Source organism: Procambarus clarkii, chromosome 31 (assembly GCF_040958095.1).
Source record: "Procambarus clarkii isolate CNS0578487 chromosome 31, FALCON_Pclarkii_2.0, whole genome shotgun sequence".
NCBI lineage: Eukaryota > Metazoa > Arthropoda > Malacostraca > Decapoda > Cambaridae > Procambarus > Procambarus clarkii.
In genome coordinates, this window is record NC_091180.1 from 35,121,293 (window position 1) to 35,143,592 (window position 22,300).

At 43.0% G+C, this 22,300-nt stretch overlaps 1 protein-coding gene across 2 annotated transcripts; it reads left to right on the forward strand.

The window, feature by feature from the left end:
• The first annotated feature begins 9,203 nt into the window (after nt 1–9,203).
• Nucleotides 9,204–19,777, forward strand: LOC138370358 (uncharacterized). 2 transcript variants are annotated; one of them, XM_069334712.1, is made up of 5 exons: nt 9,204–9,399; nt 11,938–12,054; nt 12,730–12,834; nt 13,275–13,510; nt 18,697–19,777. In XM_069334712.1, exons 2-5 carry the CDS (start codon nt 11,962–11,964, stop codon nt 18,992–18,994), a joined length of 732 nt encoding a protein of 243 aa, XP_069190813.1. In that variant the 5' UTR covers nt 9,204–9,399; nt 11,938–11,961; the 3' UTR covers nt 18,995–19,777. The 2 variants fall into 2 exon arrangements, with proteins under 2 accessions (XP_069190813.1, XP_069190812.1); XM_069334711.1 differs by having other exon boundaries at nt 9,206–9,399; nt 11,930–12,054.
• The last annotated feature ends 2,523 nt before the right edge of the window (nt 19,778–22,300 follow it).

Here is a 22,300-nt window from a genome sequence, read left to right on the forward strand (position 1 = left end):
TAGAAAACAAATCATACATACATACATACATACAGGACAAACATAGCAAAGTGCGAAAACACGAATGCAAACGAAACATACACAACAAAAACCAAGAAAGAAAACACAAAATAAGGAACAATAAGAAAACCCCGAAACGGGCACTGGATGGTTACACACCCACACACACCAACAAACAGAATGGTACAAATAAATATCACGACATAAATAACATAAAACACACACCAAGCGCATAGCACAAAACAGACAAGAAAACAAGCCATGCAGGGGCAAGAACAATACCCACACCACCCACACGCACAGACAAGGGCACCCACCTGTGCACGCAGGCACCGGGGAAACATTACGCACAATACAGACAGAAACCAAACACACCAATAAACCAATCACTCATACTTCTCCGGGTACTCCCGAGCAGGAAACCGTAAACAATAAGCATCCCAAACAAGTTGGAGACCGTCAGAAATCGGACACCCAGGAGTCGCAGTAGGCCGAGGCATCGAATTCGGCACACCCGAGACAAAACACTGCGCACTTGGAACCCAGATGGTAGAAGGGCACCAGGGAACAGGATGCACTGAGTCAGTACACTGAAAAGTCACAGTTGCCGTAGATCCGTCGAGCACCTCTCCGGTCGAGAGGACAAAAGGGACAGGTTTCCCCCGAGGACGCTGGGCACACGGGCGCACACTGGGAAGCACATCTGGCCGCACACTGGCCCGCCCACTAGGGCGTGCACACCGTTGGGTGTCAGGAACCGCACCGAGACCCGCGGAGGGTGTCTCCGCAAGGGCCCTAGAGCCCCCACCAACTGGAACAGGAGCAGAGGCTTCCCGCTTCACATCCTTCGTCAACACCACCACAAGGTCGCTCTTACCAGGGGCAACAGCCCACTGAGGGGAGCCACCAGCAGGAGGCACAGCATCCAACTCAGAAGGCAACACAGCGTCGGCCACATCATCATCCTCCATGTCATCCCGCTCCTCTGCCCACGACCGGCGAGGTGACGCACCCCGAGCCGAGCGACGGCGCTTAAACAGAGGCTGCTGATCGTCGGAGCTGTCACCCCCAACAAGCGGTGTCCCAGAAGAACCATCGACAGGAACGGAGACCGGAGTCGGAGAAGGAAGAGACAACAGGCGGAGGGGAAGACGTCAGCACACGTGAGGTATCCAGGGATGGCGACGGAACCTGCTGAATAGAAGAGGTACTCGTTAACGAGGAAACTCCCAGAGTCGACGAGGCAGAAGACGTGGGCGGAGACACACATACCACCGCACCATCAGCCCCGGGAAGCACACTGCCTCCAGCAGGAGACTCGGGCACCACCCCTACAGCATCCCCCAAGGTCACCGGATGCGGATGCACTTCCACAGGCATCGAACGATGAAGGTCCGAAACAGGCGCCCCTAGGTCCCCCGAGCTCACCGGCGGGGCAGACACATCCGGTCCAGACGTATCGACATCCGGAACCGCCGCAGGATCCACACCAGGCACGAGCACAGAGCGAGAATCCGCCGGGGAGTCCACACGCACAGATAAGCGAGGAAAATCATCTTCTAGGAAAACTGAAGGGGCATCTGTATGAGGAGCGTCACAACCGGCCGCGACGTGGCCCTCAGCACCACACCGGAAACACGTCCGGGTCTGCCCCTGATAGAAGGTCCTCAGAGACAGCCCACGATATGAGACCCTGGATGGTATAGGGCTAGTGAGCCGCATGACAAGCGTGCGTGAACCCAGCCGGACCCCCTTCAGTCGGCCCGCACTCAAAGTGTTGAACCGGTGCTTCACCACCGACCCAAACCGCGTAAACAAGGCCATGAGGGCCGCCACGGGGAAGGTCACCGGCACGCCGTGAATACTCACAAACGTCAAGGGCCCCCAGGGATCCGAGACCTCTACAGACACAGCCGAATCCGGAAGAGGAAGCGTGCGGCCATTCCAGCGGGCCACAAACTCCCGGTATACAGTTGACGTGGCGAACGACACCGCAACACGGGCGGGCGACAACTTCTCTAGGCCCAGGAGCTCGGGGACGTCAACACGGAGGACGTCGAGGAGGGCAACTTCTACAACGGGCCAACCCACATCAGCAGAAAAATCCAGCCGCACTGTGTCTATTCTTCTGATATGGCTAGTACCAGCCCCGTCCATACTGGCAGGTGGGGCCCCGACCAGCGGGAGCTCCACACCTCCCCACAGCAACCGCCACTCAGCAACGGCAAACGACCACTGACAGCCAGAGCTCGACGTCTGCACCCTCTGGTGGCGCAGCCAGGAATCCACACTCACCAAATTGAATCTGCTTGCCCCATTCAGCTGCAAACTTCAAAAAGTCATACCATAACTTTCTACATTTTCTTATGTGTTCTGCCCAAATATTTAACAAAATCATCTATAAATTCACTTCCCTACTAGCTGCCCACTAGTTAGTCAACCACTAGGTCCAAATTATAAATACACCGAGTAGTTTTCATATCACTACTTGATCGTACCGCCGGCAGCACTGCAAACCAGTAGCATACTCAACGGCCAACCCTTGTGTTTCTTTCTATAAAATCTTGTTTCCCTTAAATAGACCACCTTAGTCGTAACAGTCCACCATCACCAGTCGGACACAATTGAAATTAAACCCACGATGGGAATGTGTCCACGTGTCATACCAACCGTCTCCTAACAAATATCTTATTTCCACTAACACTTTACTAAGTACATATTAACTTTTTATTTTTTTATTTTTACATGCAAGCATGCGTATAAATACAATAAACCGAGAACAAAACAAACAGAACACAAATCACAAGTTACAAAATCACAAAAGTACATAATTACAAAGACATGAAATACCGGCCTGAAGGGTCGACAACAAAAACCCAACAAAACGCACAAACATAATGCAAGACAGTACAAAAATAACAACAGGAAAATACATAGTACCCAAACCCTCACCCAACAACCCAACCATCGAAACACAACACAAAACAAGCCTACCGGCCCCGTAAACCACACACGGAGAGGCACCAATACATAATGACAAATAAGAAGAAAGGAAACAAAAACATAACACATAAAAAGAAATTAACATAGGAAATGCATGATAATGGGAACAAAAACAGGCATGATCACACAAGTGCACGCAACCACTCCAAAAACAAGCGCACACTGGAACTCACAGGAACCGGAAATACGGAGCACGCAGGAACCGGGAAAAAAACCTGGCCCACCCACACACACACATGCAACCTCACCCCACATCCACACACACAAATGGACACAACCCCACACCACATACCAAATAAATCCCTTGAAAGGAGAACAAACCTCAATGGGAAGTGAATATTTCTCAGGGAACTCATACAGAGGATATTTCTGCTTATAGGCCTCCCATATCAAAGACTCCATGTCGGTAGGGTACCGATTCCCCCCTGCTTCAGGGAGGAAGGGGGCTGCATAAACTCAGGAATCACTAAATCAGGCAGAAACGCAGCTCCTAGAGCTGGTCGACAGAAGTCGCATAACGAGGTAGGGGTATGGTAAACCCCCTCCTCCGTGGAAGCAGAAGATACCGAAGAAGCCTACGTAGGCCGCCGAGACGGCCCTGCCGCCAGATGCACAGGAGAAGGAGGCATAGGCTGCCGAGACGGTAACACCACTCCCGACACCGCAGGAGATGCAGAAGAGACAGCCGGAGACGGGAGAGGCGTCAAACCGGCAGTCGATGAAACAGGGGGCACGGAACCCCCAGAGTGAGCAACCTTTTTCAACACCATCACCAGATCACCATGCTCACCACGAACCTCAACAGGGGGAGCTACCCCCCACGCAGAACCAGAACCATCCGATGTTGGCGACGCACCCGAAGCAAGATTAACAGGCACCACACCAGAAGGGAAGACCAAGACACTGTCACTGGCAGCTGCAGCACATGGACCTCCGCAACCACCGAAGAATGCCATGCAACCCGAACCACCTTGCCATCGTCAGAAGATTCACAGTCGTCGAACTCACCCATATCAGCCCAGGCAGAAGAATGCCGGGAACGCTTGGGGACCGGCCGCACATCATCAAAGCCGGATGTCGACCCAGAGACCCGGGCAAACTGACGCTCTCCGCAGGACGGCAGCATCCTCAACCACACGGGAAACCAGGTCGAACACAGTGGGAGGCCATACAACCACCGCAGCACCCAGTACAGCCAGGACACACGGCGAGGGCGCAGGGACAGGCACAACAGCTGAAGAAAATGAAGACATGGGAGCTGTGCAGAGGGCAGCCCGAAGAACTATGGGAGCATCAGGGATATCAACTGGGGCAGGACGAGCACCCGATGGTGACTCAACCTCCGGAGGAGAGGCAACAGCAACAGGAGGTGCAACAGGCGACACAGGGGGCACTTCAGCAGCCAAAGAGTCGTCCACTTCCACCGAAATCTCCTCCATAGGGAGCGGCGGGAAGTCCTCCTCACGGTAGAGGTTGACGGGCGTGACGGCAGGCACAGAGTACCCAGAAGCCTGATGTTCCAAGAGGCCACAACGGTAACACGTACGAAGCTGGCGGGCGTAATACACCCTGACATAACCCAGTAGCTTCACTGAGGACGGAATGTCCACCCACAGCCTCATTCCCACGGTGCGAATGTTTGGCTGCACACCCTTAAGCGTCCCAAGAAGAGCAGGTGCAACCGCACACTGACAACAGCTTCAAACTGGCCGAAATAATGCCGCAGCAGCTCCTCCGGGAATTCCAAGGAAGCCCCATGCACGCTAACATACGTGATGGTACCACTCCGATCTGAGACAGTCACAGTGCCTGCACCTTCCGGCAGGGGCAAGGTTCGCCCCTCGTAACGACGCAAAAACGCCCGGCACACCTCCGTCGTAAACTTGACAACTACCCTGTGGTCAGTCACCAGTTCAATGCCATAAACGTCTACCATAGGGACTGCAGCATTTCACACAGCACGAGCCCCACCATAGGATAGCCAGATCAATCAGAAAACTCGAGGCCCACAGACTGGGCACGCACAACAAGAGGGAGGGGAGGCCCCCTTGGCGCCGACACACCAAACAGCACCCTTGCTCTCGCAACTTCAGTCAAGTACAAATTAACTGATATAACCTACTAGCTGCTTACAACTTAATTACTAATGTGCATAAAACTCTCCAAACCAGTCAGTGGTTTATATTTTACAATTTAGTCATGTTCAGGCAGTTTTACACGCTGTACTGACTTTTGATTTCATAATTTGTTCCTTACAATTTCTTCTCATTCAAGTTCAAGCTTTATCAAAATATTTATAAAAACTAACCCTGGCCATTAAAATAAACAGGAAAAATTTAAGCAGGGAATTTATAGAATTAACTAAACTGCTTTTATTGGCAATTTGCTACTGAATCTAGACAGCAAAATACCATTCAACATTTAATCGTACTTAAATATTTATATATAATTTAAAATTTTGAAATAGAGTAAATAGATGAACAATAAATATGAATCTATATGCCTAAATTATGAGAAACTACATAAGAATACGTAATGAATTCACAATGTGATATACCAGAAAATCTTTGGAGCAAGTAATTGGGACCGACCCACCTTCCTACTCTAAGATTTTCTCTTATGTCAAAATCTCAGACATTTAGGAGGAAATTATACTGATTTAAGCCAGTAGTGGATTACGTAAGCTTGGTAAGTGACCGGGCTTCTGTGCCTTAGGCAGATGGACACTCAGCGGATTTACTTTTATTGTGAGAGTATAACTCAGGAAACAAATGTGCTGCTGCCTTTGGCTGTTTACTTAAAAAATAACATTGCTCTGTACCCAGCATATCATTCTTTGCTCTTGCTTCCAGGAACAAGCCAGGTTTCCGTGTCTGTAAACTTGTCAAAACTGGGCTCCAACACCTACTGGAGAGGAGCCTCTTTAACAAGGAGCAACCGCTGGAGTCCACTTGGAGACTATCGCAGCATCTGCCATCTGTTGGAGTGTTCCTCGACTCGAGCGTGAATAAGGACTCGCCGCTGGACCTCCAGCACCTGCACTATTCCGGAAATGAGGAAACACCTGTCTCCTGGATGTCACCCACCATGTATGGAAGCATCGGCATGTTGGGGACGGACGACAGCTACAGAAAGCTGGGGCTCGGTAGACTGGTAATCAAGATCATGGGGAGGCTATATGCTAGCCAGGGCTTCATTCCTAACGCCCACGTCGCCTACGACAACCCATCTTCTATAGCAACGTTCAGCAAGATACCAGGCTGGGAAAACACTCACACTGTCGCCTGGATGGCCTTCGAGCAGACAAATGGAATCATTGAAATATCACAGGACAAAGATCCTCAATTACTATAGCAAAATATATTTTATAAGTTCTAAAGGGGAACTCTTATAAATTAATAATGACAAATACAATAATAATCATAACAACAAGAATTATTGTCATTATAGTAATAATTAATAAACACAATTCCAATGTAACAAATATTCTTCATTAGCATTGTTGCGAAAAGATTCAGCAAAAAAAAAAAAGATTATTTAATTCTGTGACAAATTATGTTGAAATTCTGTTTCCAATTTGTTTCTCACAAACTGCTTGCCGCAGTATCCAAAATTTGCTTACTGTAGGGAATGCATGCATATGACTGTAAAGCTGCCGTCCAGTTGGGTGGGTTTGCAGCAAGACTAGTAACTGTGTGACTCACCATAGATGTAAAGTGGCTTGTATAGTGACCGTTGTGAGCCTCTTGTTGAATCACTTGTGATACAAAAGATTATTGATGTGTGTATTTGTGTAGGTGATTGAATATGTATGTGTATGTATATATGTATATATATATATGTACATGTATGTATGAGAATATGTACACGTATATATATATCATTAATAATTTTGTAACTAGCGTCAAAAGATTGTTATTTGCTTAGCTAAACGAACTAGAGGGTTCAATTCCTGAACCGATTATGTGCCTCTGTAACCCATTACACCACCGCCCACGGGATGGGTATGGGGTGCATTATAAAGAAAGAAATTGAATTGAAAATTCTTCCCGGGGTTTACTCTGATCCCATCTCCTCGGCCAATAAGAACATCAGAGTTATGGAGCGTTAAGTAATGAACGCCCTCTCATTACATATATGTCTGTGTATGCATGTATATGTATATGTTTATGTAATATTAACGGCTGTCACTATCTTCACATGGTTGTCACTTACTTAGCTAAATGAACTATGGGATTTAGTTCTTGAGTCCCATTATGTGCCTCTGTAGCCCTTTGCACCACTGCCCACCCCATGTGTATGGGATGCTTAATAAATGAATGAATGAATGAATATCTCAGCTGGACATACAGGTGACTATCCTCTAATGATGCCGTTGAGTTCACTGTTCCTAGAGTGCCTCCCACTGTACTTTGACCAGCCCGCCCTCCAAAACAACCCGTTCTCGCACTTTCTTACAGTCAATATTGACTTATTAAATACGTGCATATGTGACATACTAAACATACAAGTTTACTCTGAAAAGCTTCATAGAAAACACCAACCATACCTAACCTTCTTAGTATGTTAAGATAAGGATCTTATTGCTTCGTAATTACAATTATTACTTAACCTATACCTATAATAGGTTAAGTAATAATTGTAATTACGAAGCAATAAGATGCTTATCTTAACATACTAAGAAGGTTAGGTAAGGTTGGTGTTTTCTATGAAGCTTATCAAGGTAAACTAGTATGTTTAGTATGTCACATATGCACATATAAAATAAGTCAATATTGACTATACGAAAGTGCGAGAATGGGTTGTCCAAAAATGGGGCGGTAAATGTAACGGCATAAGTAAGGGCAATTATGTACCATTCATAGCAGTCAGGCATTGGACTTATTTTCACTTAGTATTAAATTGTATTGTCAAATATATTGTGAATATTTGAGTTTACCTGAAAAGCTGAATAGAAAACCACGACCTAACTTAACATTCTTAGTGTTTGATGATAAGCATTTTATTGCTTTTTAATTACAATTAGTACTTAACCAATAGCTTATTGATATTACAGTTTTATAGTACTAATAAAACAAAACTAAAATATTTCAATAAATTGTAAAGTAACTCAGAATATTTTCAAATTTTGTATAAAATCTGTATTGTTTTATAAAACTGAAAAAGAAGTTCTAAATATTTAAAACTATGAGTCAAATTACAAACCAACCACAACATTAGCTGCAAGTATTGCCCACGGTGGTTGGGCCATCGATTTCTCATCTCGCTTCGTCTCCAGTTCCTCGCTCAAGATTTCTGTACCCTACCCCATCCTTCTCTGCTACCAGAAATGGTGTTTACAGCTTTGGTAAACAGAACAAACAGCTTTGTTGTTTGCTTTGCAAAGGCGATCATCCTGCAATCTCCATTCGTTGTCCTCATAGACAAGAAGTCATCAAAAACATGAAGAAAACCACATCTTCTGCCGGAGCCAGTACCTTTGAAGCAACCAACCAATCAGCGACCACCGCAACATAAAAGACAGCCTTACTACAAGTTTCAAGCAGAGAATGCGTATAGAGTTAACACGAAGGACGCCTCTTGACGAATTTCTCTAGCTAAAATGTTTTGTTTATAATAAAATCGATCCTCCGTGTTGTGTAGTAGATAAAAATTGAGTTATATCCAGTTTACGTAACGCTACGAGTGGTCGAGAGCACTATTAGCACGACGAAGCAAACTTACGAAGATTTTTCTTCTTAAATGCCTACCTGAATACCAACGTAGCCGCTACGAAGATGCTAAAAAGAAAAACATTCGTAACTACGTACGTAACTGCTTCGTGAATCTGGCCCCCTGTGTACAAGCACGACACAGCTGATCTGACGACCAAAAAAATAAGTCAAGCGAGCATCCATCTGGTACAATAATAGCTCCGCCCGCGATACAATAGATATGACACATTTACTACACATACTTCGCGTCATTATATAATGGAATGTGAAAAAATCGCAGAATTTAGAGATAACACGATCAATGGGATCCAAGAAATGTGTAAGTACCTCATTCATAAGGATAAACACTTCTCTCATGTAGTGCTAGTTCATTCATTAAGCGCGCATACCATTCCTGTGGGTGGTAGTGGAAAAGGTTGCAGAGCCACATATAATTGCCTACGAAACTGACCATCTTAATTCATTGAAAGCTTTCATAAACACATCTCACGGTCGTCCCGGGAAGCTCAGTGCACCAGGCGTGTGGCAGGGTGAAGGACCCTGGCTGGCTGCCGCCTCTACAACATTTTCTTCTTGCTATAGTCGCAACAAGATAGAGCAGCGCTGTGGATGAAAGAAGCTATTTACAGTTTCAAAGTGTACAAGTGTTTGAGAATCAGCAACTAACATATTCAACATAAAGGTAAATTCAGAATTCATCGTTCATAACAGGTTCCTGCGCTAAACCTAATTATATAAGTATTCATCCAAAATAAATACCAGTTCATACATTACAAATTGTAATCATGAAGGTACTACACAGTTGTGAAAAGTACCAGACATATCCCAGAAGTCCCCAAACTGTGCTACAGCACCAATTAAAATATAATAGTGTGTTTGGGGTAGCGAGGGGTAGGAGAGACGAGTCATCACGGCCTTGAACCAGCGCCTCGCCGGCCACTTGCCAATCAGTGATTTCAGAATAATCGATTCAGAATACAACACGGTTTATTTACTCTCAGTAGACCAGCTTAGTGAGTGAAGTAATAGATAGGGCAAATTAATAACCATTAAAAACTGGCAAACACCTAATAATCAGTGACCAAGCTTAAACAGAAGACTAACGGAGAGCCATTAGTAACCCACCAAGTTGGATAGTCATGACTTTTTATTATTATTTTCTACCACAGACGTGGCCACACATGTACAATGCTAATCAGCATATATACATTTTCTTTTGTCCTCCATGGATAGGGTCAGAGATCTGTTAAACATATAGTTCAGGGATTTATTGAACAATCAACCACAGGAGGTGATTGTAGTGCTTTTAAATCTAACCTACAGAAAAATTTCTGTATATCAAATTTCCCCACATCTGTCGGCTTCAGGCTGTTTTTAATAAACTGTTTTTAAAAACAGCCTGAATTCGACGGAGAACCCTTTACAGCAGTCAAACGTAGTACACATGTACACTTTCCCCTACAAAGGATGTAACCTTCAATCTAAGTACATAAGTATGACGTTGACCAAGCTGACGAGGCGTTTGACCTGTCGTCTTCAATCCGGTGTCCCCAAAAATCACATGAGACAAGCCCATGACATCACCCTAACAAGAGAAATGATAAATAAAAACACTTGTATAATAGACAAAATCCAAGATGTAAGAAGATTACAAATTCTTGAAGCAATCCAGACTTTAAGCGCGAACTAACTTTATATTGCCAGTGATGGCTTCCTAGACTTTCAGAGAGTTCCTGGACTATATACATGTACCTAATCTAGAAAATATATCATAACATATATCCAGAGTAGTGCGGACGAGTTCATGTACTAAGGGACTCGCCATGCTTCCATCATGTAATAATCCCGCCCTGCTGTACCCCCTTACTCACTCAATACCCCAGCTTAACACTGCTTGCAGATCAGTGTGACCCTCACTGAACTACTAACTAATAGTGATTCTGAAATATTAAATGAGGGGGAAGCAACAAAGGAAGGGATCATTAATTTATGATCATTAATTTATAATTAATTCAATTTGAATAAGAACTGAATAAACTTAATAGCACACTGCCACCACCTTCCTGCTAAAATACCTGAATGTCTAGACTACTGATCTCCCAGAAAGGACAGAAATCAATAATCATGAACTTAAGGGCATAACAATATTGGCAATATAATTGCTTGGGGAGTAATCATATAACTTTTACTTTACTTATTGAGAATATAGGGTTTCCAATACCGCACATGAATGCCACATATAAAAAGGAATAACACAGCATTTATAACCAAAAGAGGGAATTAACTAAATACCACTAGATCAAAATATTTACTTTATTGAAACATGCACGTATTTTTAAAACAAATGAACATATATCCTACTCTAATAAAACATCCTAAAAGCAATGGTTTGAAATACCGATTATACATGAAATACTCAAGTGGCACAATACCTTACTGCAATCTGGGCAGAGATGTTGAATGGCTTGCCCACCAGTTCAGAAGACCTGCACCCCCCAGTGAAGCTCCAAGACACACTAACGATCATTTCTCAACAAGTATACCAGTGGAAAACAAGCTCCACCCCCTCTACGTTTTCCTAGGCACAATAAGCCCCACCTCTCAAAACTCGAGCCAATGAAATCAAAGTCTTTCAAAAGAAATCTACTCTAGGCCAGCCAAATGCTTTTGACTAGCTCCGCCCACTTAAGGTCTCCCTGAAAGTTATGTTTTTTTTTTCCGGTAGAATTCTGAACCGTTCCCACGCTACACAGAAGGGAGCACCAGCAAAGCTGATGCAAACATCTAAGACCATCGTGTGTGGAGTGTACAATTAGAATAAGTTAAATTTAAGTATATAGTGTTAGTGTTTAAATTAATTAAGGTGGCACCAGCTATATAATTGGTAAATCAAATGCTATGCAGGTTGTGGATGGAGGACTTTGAGTATAAGAATTTTCTTTTGCTACATCAAAACATTTTGGTTCAACTTTTATCTTAAAAAGGTATTTGCTCGATAATGGATCCAGCAGTTTCTTTGAATTCTGTATCAAGATGTCATCACAGAATTTGTTTCCTTTTGTCCCTTAAGAATTCTTGTTATTTTTAATGTTGCCGAACATCTTCAGAAACATAAATAAGACTAGCCTATTATTTTATTTGTTAAAAATTATGTATAAATATCTTTTCAGTCACATGATCGTATTTCCTACACTGTATGCGTTTCTTTCAAGTGAACCAGTAGAGGGAGGAAGGGAGACTTATCATGGCTACGCGAATCTTCACTCAAGTGACCAGTAGGCGCCAACTTATGGAACTTGCTGACAGCCTCAAGGCGGACCTACCCTACTCGGCCACCGTGAGTTGACCCTCACTTGACTGTAGCTCCGGGAGAGAACTGTGGACTAGCTAAAACCTTAACATTGGCAAATGATATAGTCGTAGTGGCTTGCCGATCTCTCCTGATAATTTCCTACCCTTCTTGAAAATGATTTTCAAGAAGTATTTCAAGAAGCTCCTTAAACTATTTTAATGAATGGGTGACGATTATGGCTCAATTTAGATTCAAGAGAGAAATTGTAACATTTCATTATTCATTGAACGCGAGACGACCTCCTGTATTCAGTAACTGTGAATCGATTTGCCTTAATTTATAACAATATGTCAACTTTTCTCACTTGGTAATAGTGAGACGAAAACTTTCAGATATATTTTTGTTTTTAAAAAATATCCGATTTACATTTAGACTTCAAAGTTACAAATACATGTTGCTGAAAATATGTATGGACTGAAATACATTGCTTTGAACATTCTCCCACTGAAGGACTACAAAGTTTTGGTAATTATTATTATTTATCAAGTAAAATATTAAAACAGCATTGTCTTACTATAATATTGCACAAGACCTTGCAATAATATCATTTCATTTCGTAAAAGTCAGTTCATTAACATGAATGAGCTTTTGAATGCAGATAATTCTCATTTTTAATCATAATTTTTGTTTAGTTGCTAACTTCAATGTAAACTATGACAGATGCACAACATCCTGCTCCTACACGCTCGAGAGTGGCTGTCCACGACCACATTCTATACCTTGGCTGCCCAACCACAGTCTCACGTACTCTTGTGGCAGAAGACGGTGAGTACTGCGTATCTCCTGCATCCTGTCCTCTCGCATAGTACATCACATTTCGACGTATAAATCCCCTAAGACCAAAAACTGATGTGCTTCAATTCATAGCGGCTCGCAAAATCGATGTAATGTTCAGTTTTCTATTCGCGGATCCCCGGTTTGGTTTGATTCAGGCAAATTTAGCACATCATTTCAGTGATGTTGTGAAGCCGGAAGCCATACGCCGCCAAAACCAAAATGTACTAACAATTTTGGAATCAACCGGGTTCTCACTTCAATTATTACAATCGTCTACCACTCTTTTTGGAAAAGAGAAATTTCTAATATTTTCTGCCACATTTGTTTCTTTAGCTTAATTCTATTATCTCTTTTACTTACGTGCGTACATTTTGATGTAATAGAGACTAACAGACGCTGGTGTTCTTACACTGTTTCTCTACCTCTAGAACGTGCCCTCCTGTATTGCCGTCTACTGCCGGGAAGCAGAATTCGAACAACTGATAGCGGCACTTAGGGAGACGCCTCTATTGGACTGGCAACGACGCCTGATGATCTACCATGTTCCCCACTACCTGGTTGAGCCGCTGAAGATGCTGGCCAAAGAGCTGGGGAGCTCCCTTGTCATTTGGGGTCCAAATTACACATTTACTTACCGCCCTAACTTGGATGCTGAACTCCCCAGGTTGGTACTTACCTTACCATATAGTGAACTTTATATTGGCAATATCTACCGTGCAGGAATATATACACCAAGATGTGTCCTCCACTTTCGGTATACACATAGAGTTTACTTTAGTTCTGGACTTTGTTCAGGGCTAAAGTATACTTGCTGGTTGGTCAGTAAGCTAATGTCAAGGCTTTAATAACCTTCGTGCAGTTGATAGGCCTTAAGTCTTTTAAGTCCTACACCAAACTAAACTTCGCATAGAGTGAAAGCTCATTTAGAAACTCAGGAAAGTGTTTACCAGTTCAGTTGAGGGAGCTGTTCTAGGACTACGCAGGCTTCATTCTGTTAAATGTTAGAAACGTCTTGGTGTGTGTGGCAAGGATGGCAAAGACAGTTAATAACATATGTAAGGTGGGAAAAGGAAAATAGTTTGAAGAAAATGAAATATAAATAATAGGAATAATTATATAAAATAGACAACATTTAACTGCAATTTCAACAATTCAACAGCATGAAGATACTGAATACGTTGTAATAAATGAGAATGAAATTTCAAAAACTGACAAAAATGAAAACAATAATTAAACAATGTTAAGCATAACATCAGTATAAGAACACATTACAAGCATTAACAACAATTGTTAAGTCTGCCATGATATCATTCGAAGGATCATACACTTGGGTCCGCAGTGGCATCTTTAGGGTAGGGCATATACCCGGTTCGTCACTGAGGACTTAATATTAGTCACAAATACTATCCTTGGATAGTGCCAAAATGTCCTTTACATGCATTATCTGTATAATAGTCTAATTTTGTGGATTGCTAGACCCGGCTCCAGGAAGACATTCCGAAGTACGTGTCTAAGGGTAGATAACGACTTCACCAAGCCCACAGGAAAGACAGATTGCTTGGTAACAATCTATTTATTAAAAAAAATCCTACACTCATAACAAATTATTTAGTCTACTGACATTTACTTTAAATCCAATTATCTCGTTGGATAGAAGCAAGGATTTACACCAACAAAATACAAGGCATTACAAAATACAATACATTAACACTGGTGGAAAAGTTAAAATTACACACAGAACACTGGTACACCACATAAATACCATATCCTCTTACAGGTTACTTTACTTGCTATAAAACTGTGAGTGAGCTGTAAGTTGCATTTATAATCTAAATAATAAAAATATATAAACTCGATGGCAGATACATAAAGGAACGGTCGTAACTGAGAGTAAATTATGCCGACAAACTGGACAAAACTTCACTCACAGATCCCCAAATTGAATTTGCCTGCCTCCTCCGGCTGCATACTGCAAAAAGCTCATACCATAACCATCTACATTCTCTTATGTGTTCTGCCCAAATATTTAACAAAATTATCTATAAATTTAATACCCTACTAGCTGCCCTCTACTTAGTCAACCACTAAGTCCAACGTCTTAAATACACCCAGTAGTTTTCATATCACTACTTGATCGTACCGCCGGCAGCACTGCAAACCAGTAGACACTCAACGGCCAACCCTTGTGTTTCTTTCTATAAAATCTTGTTTCTGTGGGTGGTTATGACCACCCTGGTCCTATTGGTCTACCAACACCAGCCAGACACAATTAAAATTAAACCGCATGGTGGAAATGTGTCCACATGTCATACCAATCGTCTCTAGCAAATATCTTATTTACACTAACAGACTTTACTAAGTCCATATTAACTGATATAACCTACTGGCTGTTTACAACTTAATTACTTGTTTCCATAAAAACTCTCCAAGCCAGCCAGTAGCTTATGTTTAACAATTTAATCATGTTCAGGCAGTGTTGCACGATGTACTGACCAAAATCTTTTAATTTCATAATTTGTTCCTTACAATTTCTTCTCACTAGGCTGGTCTGGCCCTAGCTTCGGTACGGGGCGGACGTGTTGAATCGGCGCTCCAGCAGTTGGTGTTGTTTGCCCGTTTCGGCCGGTTGGGGGCGGGTGTGTCTCTGCTCTGTGGGACTAGAGTTCTCTGTGCGGGCTGGTTACCCGGAGATTGCCCTGGCTTGTGAAATGCTCTCTGTCCCTGTGTTTGCGATTTATGGGGTCGAGTTGGTAACGGCCCGTAGGGCGATTGTGAAGTTTGCAGAGGAGGTGGCGTATCGCGATTTTCTCCGGGGATACGAGGGGCGGACACTGCCCCTGCCGGATGGTGCGGGCACTGTCACCCTCTCGGATAGGAGTGGTGCACTTACTTACATCAGTGTGCATGGGGCTCCCTTGGAGTTTCCAGAGGCTCTGCTACGGCGGTATTTCGGCCGGTTTGGCGCAGTTGTTAGTGTGAGAGTGAACGTGGTGTCTTCTAGTCCTCTTAAGGGTGTGAGGTCTAACATTCGCACCCTGGGCATGAGACTCCGGGCGGATATTCCGTCCTCTGTGCGCCTTATGGGGTACAACGTTCGGGTGTTTTACGCCCGTCAGCCGCGGACGTGTTATCGTTGTGGTCTTTTGGGCCATCAGGCTGCTGACTGTTCTGCGCCTCCTGTTGCACCAGTGAATCTCTTCAGTGAGGAGGATTTTCCGCCCCTTCCTGTGGGGGATGATTCGGTGGGTATGGACGTCTCTTCGGCTGAGGAGGTGCCCTCTGTAGCAGCTGTTGCTCCACCTGTTGCGCCCCCTGTTGTTGCCGCATCTCCTCCGGAGGTTGGGTCCTCGCCTAGTGCTCCAGCTGGTGTCCGTGAGCCTCTTCCGCCTGCCGTTTGCTCGGACCCCTCGTCTTCCAGTTCTTCCTCTGCTGTGTCTGTCCCGGTCCCTGCGCCCTCGCCGTCTGTTCCGGCTGTGCTGGGAGCTGAGGTGGTTCCGGCATTCCCTCCTGTGCCTGGCCTGGTGCCCCGTGTGGTTGAGGAGGCTGCCGTGCTGCGGCGTGCGTCGGTTCGCTCGGTTGGTGCTGCGCGGGTCGCTGAGTCTGCCTCCGGGTCTGATGATGTGCGGCCCGAGCCTAAGCGTTCCCGGCGTTCTTCTGCGTGGGCTGATGTTGGCGAATTCGACGAGTGTCGTCCTTCCGTTGACGGTGGAGTGGCTCCGGATGTGGTGCACACTACGGTGGTGGCGGAGGTACACTTGCCTGAGGATGCCGGCGCCGGCGTTTCGGCCTCACCTTCTGGTCCGGTGTCCGAGGGTCCTGCTTCAGGTGCGTTGCCTGCGTCGGATGGCTCCGGTTCTTCGTGGGCGGTGGTTCCCCCTGCTGTAGTTGGTGGTGAGCGGGGTGGCCTGGTAGTGATGTTGAGAAAGGATGCTCGCTCTGGATGTTCGATGGCCCCTTCCTCGTTACCCGTTTCCTCGGCAGCGGTCTTGCCGCCTCTTCCGTTTTCTGCAGTCCCTTCCGTGTCTCCTGCGGTATCCGTGGAAGTGCTATCGTCTCAGCGTCCGGCACCTGCTCCGATGAAGAAGGCGTGGCAGGCTCGGCGACCCTCGTCCGCTTCTCCGGTGTCATCTGCTTCCTCGAAGGGCGTGGTTAGCGCTCCCCAGCCTCGTTATGCGACTTGCGTCAGTGACCTTGGGCGTTGGCCGATGCCGCCAGATATAGATGTTCCCGAGTTTATGATACCCGCTCGAGAGCGGGGGATCAAAAACCCTACCGACCTTGAAGATCTAGTCTGGGAAGCTTACAAGGGGAAATATCCTCATGCTCTTTTCCCGGAGAAGTACATTTCTCACGAGGTTCCTCGCAAGTGATTTCTATGTATTTTGTGTTGCCTGGTTGTGGGGTGTGTATGTGAGTGGGTGGGGTGGGTATTGTTTCCCGGTTTGTATTGTGGGTTTTCTTGTATGGTTGTCGTGTGCGCTTGTTTGTCATATTGTGTGCCCTTCAGGCTGTTGGGGTGTGCTCTTTGTTATGTGTGCATTATGTGTTTGAGGTGTTAGACTTGTTTTGTAAGTTTCTCGCCTCTCTGTTTCCCTTATGTTTGTATTACGCTGTGTTTATATTTGTGTTATGTTTGTATATGCATTTTTGTTTTGTGGTCAGCCCTTCTGGCTGGTCTTCTCTTGATTTGTTCCTTTGTCATTTAACATATGTGTGCTTTGTACTTTTGTTCTATGTTATATTTGTTCTGTTTTTATTGTATATTATACGCATGTAAAAATAAAAATAAAAAAAAAATTTCTTCTCACTCGAGCTCAAACTTTATCAAAACCTTTATAAAGACAAACTCTGGTCATTACAATAAACATTAATATGTTCTTATTAAAGTGCAAGTTCCATATTTCACTACATTTTCATGTAGTAGTCGTAATTTGTCAATTAAAAGGTTAACCAACTTGACAGATATAAGCTGATTTTATAGTGAAATTATCTGAGATGGGTTTCAGATTTTTGTACAGGAGCGTAATTTAAGTGCTTGTCATAGCAATTATTTTCCCTAGGTTCACTGTTACTTGTGTGTGTGCAGAAAGTTTAATGCTAATTATATTCATTATAACATGGATAATTACAATATCCAGGTAAGTAACTGGTGGAATAAACTCTGAGATAATTTATATATACATAAGTGTAGGAACCAAAATCCTATTATTGGAAATGTTTCAATAGTTGTCAGATTTTGACTAGTAAAGAAAAACTTTATTTGAGAGAGAAAGTCTTGTCATAGTAAGAAGCGTATATTTTATTACAATGTATAGTGAATAAAACAAAACAGGAAAAGCTTAAGCAGGGAATTTATAGAATTTACTTAAGGTATTTTCTTAGCAATTTACCATTGAACCTAGACGGCAAAATACTATTCTACCTTTAATCGTACTTAAATACTTATAAATAATAAAAAAAAATGAAATAGAGTAAATTGAGGAACAATTAATATGAAACTACATGCCGAAATTATAAAAAACTACATAAGAATACATAATGAATTCACAATGTGATATACCAGAAAATCTTTGGAGCAAGATATTGGGACCGATCCACCGTCCTACTCTTAATATTTTTTCTTATGTCAAAATCTTAGATTTTTAGGAGGAAATTACACTGATTTAAGCCAGTAGGAGATTACGTAAGCTCGATAAGTAACCCGCCTTCTGTGCCTATGGAAGATGGACACAGCGGATTTACTTATAGTGTGAGAGTATAAATCAGGCAACAAATGTGCTTGCTGCCTTGGCTGTTTACTTAAAAACATTGCTCTGTACCCAGCATATCATTCTTCCTTTTTGCTCTCAGGAACAATCCAGGTTTCCGTGTCTGTAAACTTGTCAAAACTGGGCTCCAACACCTGCTGGAGAGGAGCAGCTTTAACAAGACCCAACCGCTGGAGTCCACGTGGAGCCTATCGCAGCATCTGCCATCTGTTGGAGTGTTCCTCGACTCGAGCGTGACTAAGGACTCTCCGCTGGACCTCCAGCACCTGCCCTACTCCGGAAATGAGGAAACACCTGTCTCCTGGATGTCGCCGACCATGTATGGAAGCATCGGCATGTTGGGGACGGACGACAGCTACAGGAAAGCTGGGGCTCGGTAGACTGGTAATCAAGGTCATGGGGAGGCTATATGCTAGCCAAGGCTTCATTCCTAACGCCCACGTCGCCTACGACAACCCATCTTCTATAGCAACGTTTAGCAAGATACCAGGCTGGGAAAACACTCACACTGTCGCCTGGATGGCCTTCGAGCAGAGAAATGGAATCAGTGAAATATCACAGGACAAAGCTCTCCAATTACTATAGCAAAATATATTTTATAAGTTCTAAAGAAGAACTAAATTCTTATAAATTAATTATGACTAATTAATTATTATAATTATTATTGTATTTTTGTCATTATATTAATAACTAATAAACACAATTCCAATGTAACATATATTCCTCACTAGCATTGTTGCGTAAAGATTCAGCAAAAAAATTAGTATAGTCAGCTGAATAACTAAAAGGTTCTAGTATTCATTCATCCCAAAGCCGAATTATTATGGAAGATCAATTATACCCATACACTGCTGTAGTTGACTTCTGTATGCGTTATGGAACTGTACTGCAGTTTCAGGGAAAGCTAGTGGTGTGTAATAGGCAGTGGTATGAAAGATTGATAAAAAAGATGATGACACTCGTATCCCTGTTTTAAACTCCCACAAGTTGTTATGCAATACAACAATACAATATTAGCCAGAGTAACACTGTACTTCTATAAATTAGTACAGTACCATTAGTAAATATGGTTTTCACTCCCAAGTAAATACAGTTACTTTGATGAGGGCACAAATGTATCACATAGAGTATGTGAAGAGTAACATTAAAGTCTAATTCAGATACCTATGCCTTCAGATTATACCTATACCTTCAGATTCCTATACAGTATTCACATACTTGCAATTGCCATGATATTTGGGTTTTAGTGCATAAGGTGCCCATCCCGCTTCCAACCAGCTTGGGACTGAATGCATTCATAAATGTTGATTTTACATCTTTTGTAACTTCTTGTCATATCCTTTTGACACCATAAAATATTAATTTATTTCCGATAATACGTCACAATGGGGATGCCCTAAATTCTCTAAACTGTAAGCACGATATTTGGTACAATTGCATATTACACATTAAAGGAATATTTAAAGTACATGAAATAATATTGTACATACAGGCATACATGATAATGGGGGGTATGTCACTACATGGATACAGGCTCAATAGGGCTGCGGAACTTTCATACAGGATAATTTAACACATAACGTAACATTTGCCTTCAGGCCAAAACCCACAAAAACTTAAAAACAACAGAAATGGAATGTTCTCAACTAATTAACATCACACTCACTGTTGCTAGCTCGAAATGAAAGCAGCTAACATATTAGAACCTAACCAAAAACTAGATGAAGCCCAGTAACTACACACATCCTGCTTTGTATCTATTGAAGGGTTAAAATCCTTTCCTAATGTGCCAGAATGACCTATTGAGCAGTTACCTGATTAGAGTGATTGCCTGATCCTATCCTTATGATGGCTCTACTGGCCATCATAAGGATAGGAAGTCCATAGTTTAAGAGTAGGTCTTCCATTCTTTATAACTTGAGATGGTCCATAGTTTCATAGGTTACCCTATGGGTTAAATAACATTATGTTATGTCTGCTCTACACTGAAGCTAGATCAATGAGAAACTGTTACCGCTTGTGTGAGTCGCATTAAACCCATTAAAGTTTAAGTACTGTAGCTTGAATTGAGATTTTAAAACTTGTTCATGATTTGTCACAATAAGATTAACCATTATGTGTCTTGTTTGTAGAATTTTTAGTTCTATGACCTGCAGCCTTAACTAGTATGGGAGATGATTATGATCCTCTCAGATCCTCATCCTCTGGGATGATTTTCGTCACTGATAATGAAAGAACAACTGAACTTAGAATGAATTAATATTCGAATAATTATAAATTATTAATTTAATTCTTATTAATTAAGAATTAATGCATTTCTTTAATATGCACTCTATACCCATCCCGTGGGCGGTGATGGAAAGGGTTACAGAGGCACATAATCAGGCAAAGTGAAGGTCACACCAGTTACTCCATCTATCATCATTATATTATGCAGGAAGAACCCCACGTCTATGGGTCATCCTATAAGGTTAGCAGACTTCTAGATGTTACCACTGCTAGGCTTAGGCTCACCAACAAGTACCTCTGGGAGTCTGCAACATCTGCTGATGTAGATTTGACTATGTAAACTGTCGGCAGAACTATTCGCATACTTTGCGTCATTATATAATGGCATGTGAAAAAAATCGCGGAATTCAGAGATAACACGGTCAATGGAGTCCAAGAAATGTGTAAGTACCTCATTCATAAGAATAAACACTAATCTCATGTAGTGTTAGTGGAAATTTTGTTTTTGTTTTTTATTAATATATTAGGTACATCTTAATATATTAGGTACATCATCTAATATATACATTAGGTACATATAGTCTAGGGTAGCTGCACATTTGTGCAGCTACCCTAGACTATATGAAGGGTAGTACAAGGTAGCAGAGCCACATATAATTGCCTACGGAACTGACCACCTTAATTCATTTGAAGCTCCCCTAAACACATCTAATGGAACCGCTACTGTGCCTGGTAAGTCTACTACGGTCCGCTCCTGTGCCAGGTAAGTTACGGGCTCACCATAGCCCGTGCTACTTGGAACTTGTTCCGAGTAGCTGAATCTATAACAACAACAACATCTCATGGTCGTCCCGGGAGCTCAGTGTACCAGGTGTGTTGCAGAGTGAAGGACCCTGGCTGGCTGCCGCCTCTACAACATTTTCTTCTTGCTATAGTCGCAACAAGATAGATCAGCGCTGTGGATGAAAGAAGCTTTTTACAGTTTCAAGTGTACAAGTGTTTGAGAATAAGCAACTAACATATTCAACATAAAGGTAAATTCAGAATTCATCGTACATAACAGGTTCCTGTGCTAAACCTAATTATATAAGTATTCATCCAAACTAAGTGCCAGTTCATACATTAAAAATTGTAATCATGAAAGTACTACATAGTTTTGAAAATTACCAGACATATCCCAGAAGTCCCCAAACTGCGCTACAGTTCCAATTAAACTATAATAGTGTGTTTTAGGTAGGAGGCGACGAGGATAGGAGAGAAGAATCATCTCGGCCTTGAACCAGCGCCTCGTCGGCCACTTGCCAATCAGTGATTTCAGAAAAATCGATTCAGAATACAACACGGCTTATTTACTCTCAGTAGACCAGCTTAATGAGTGAAGAAATAGTTAAGGCAAATTAATAACCATTCAAAACTGGCAAACACTTAATAATTAGTGACCAAGTTTAAACAGAAGA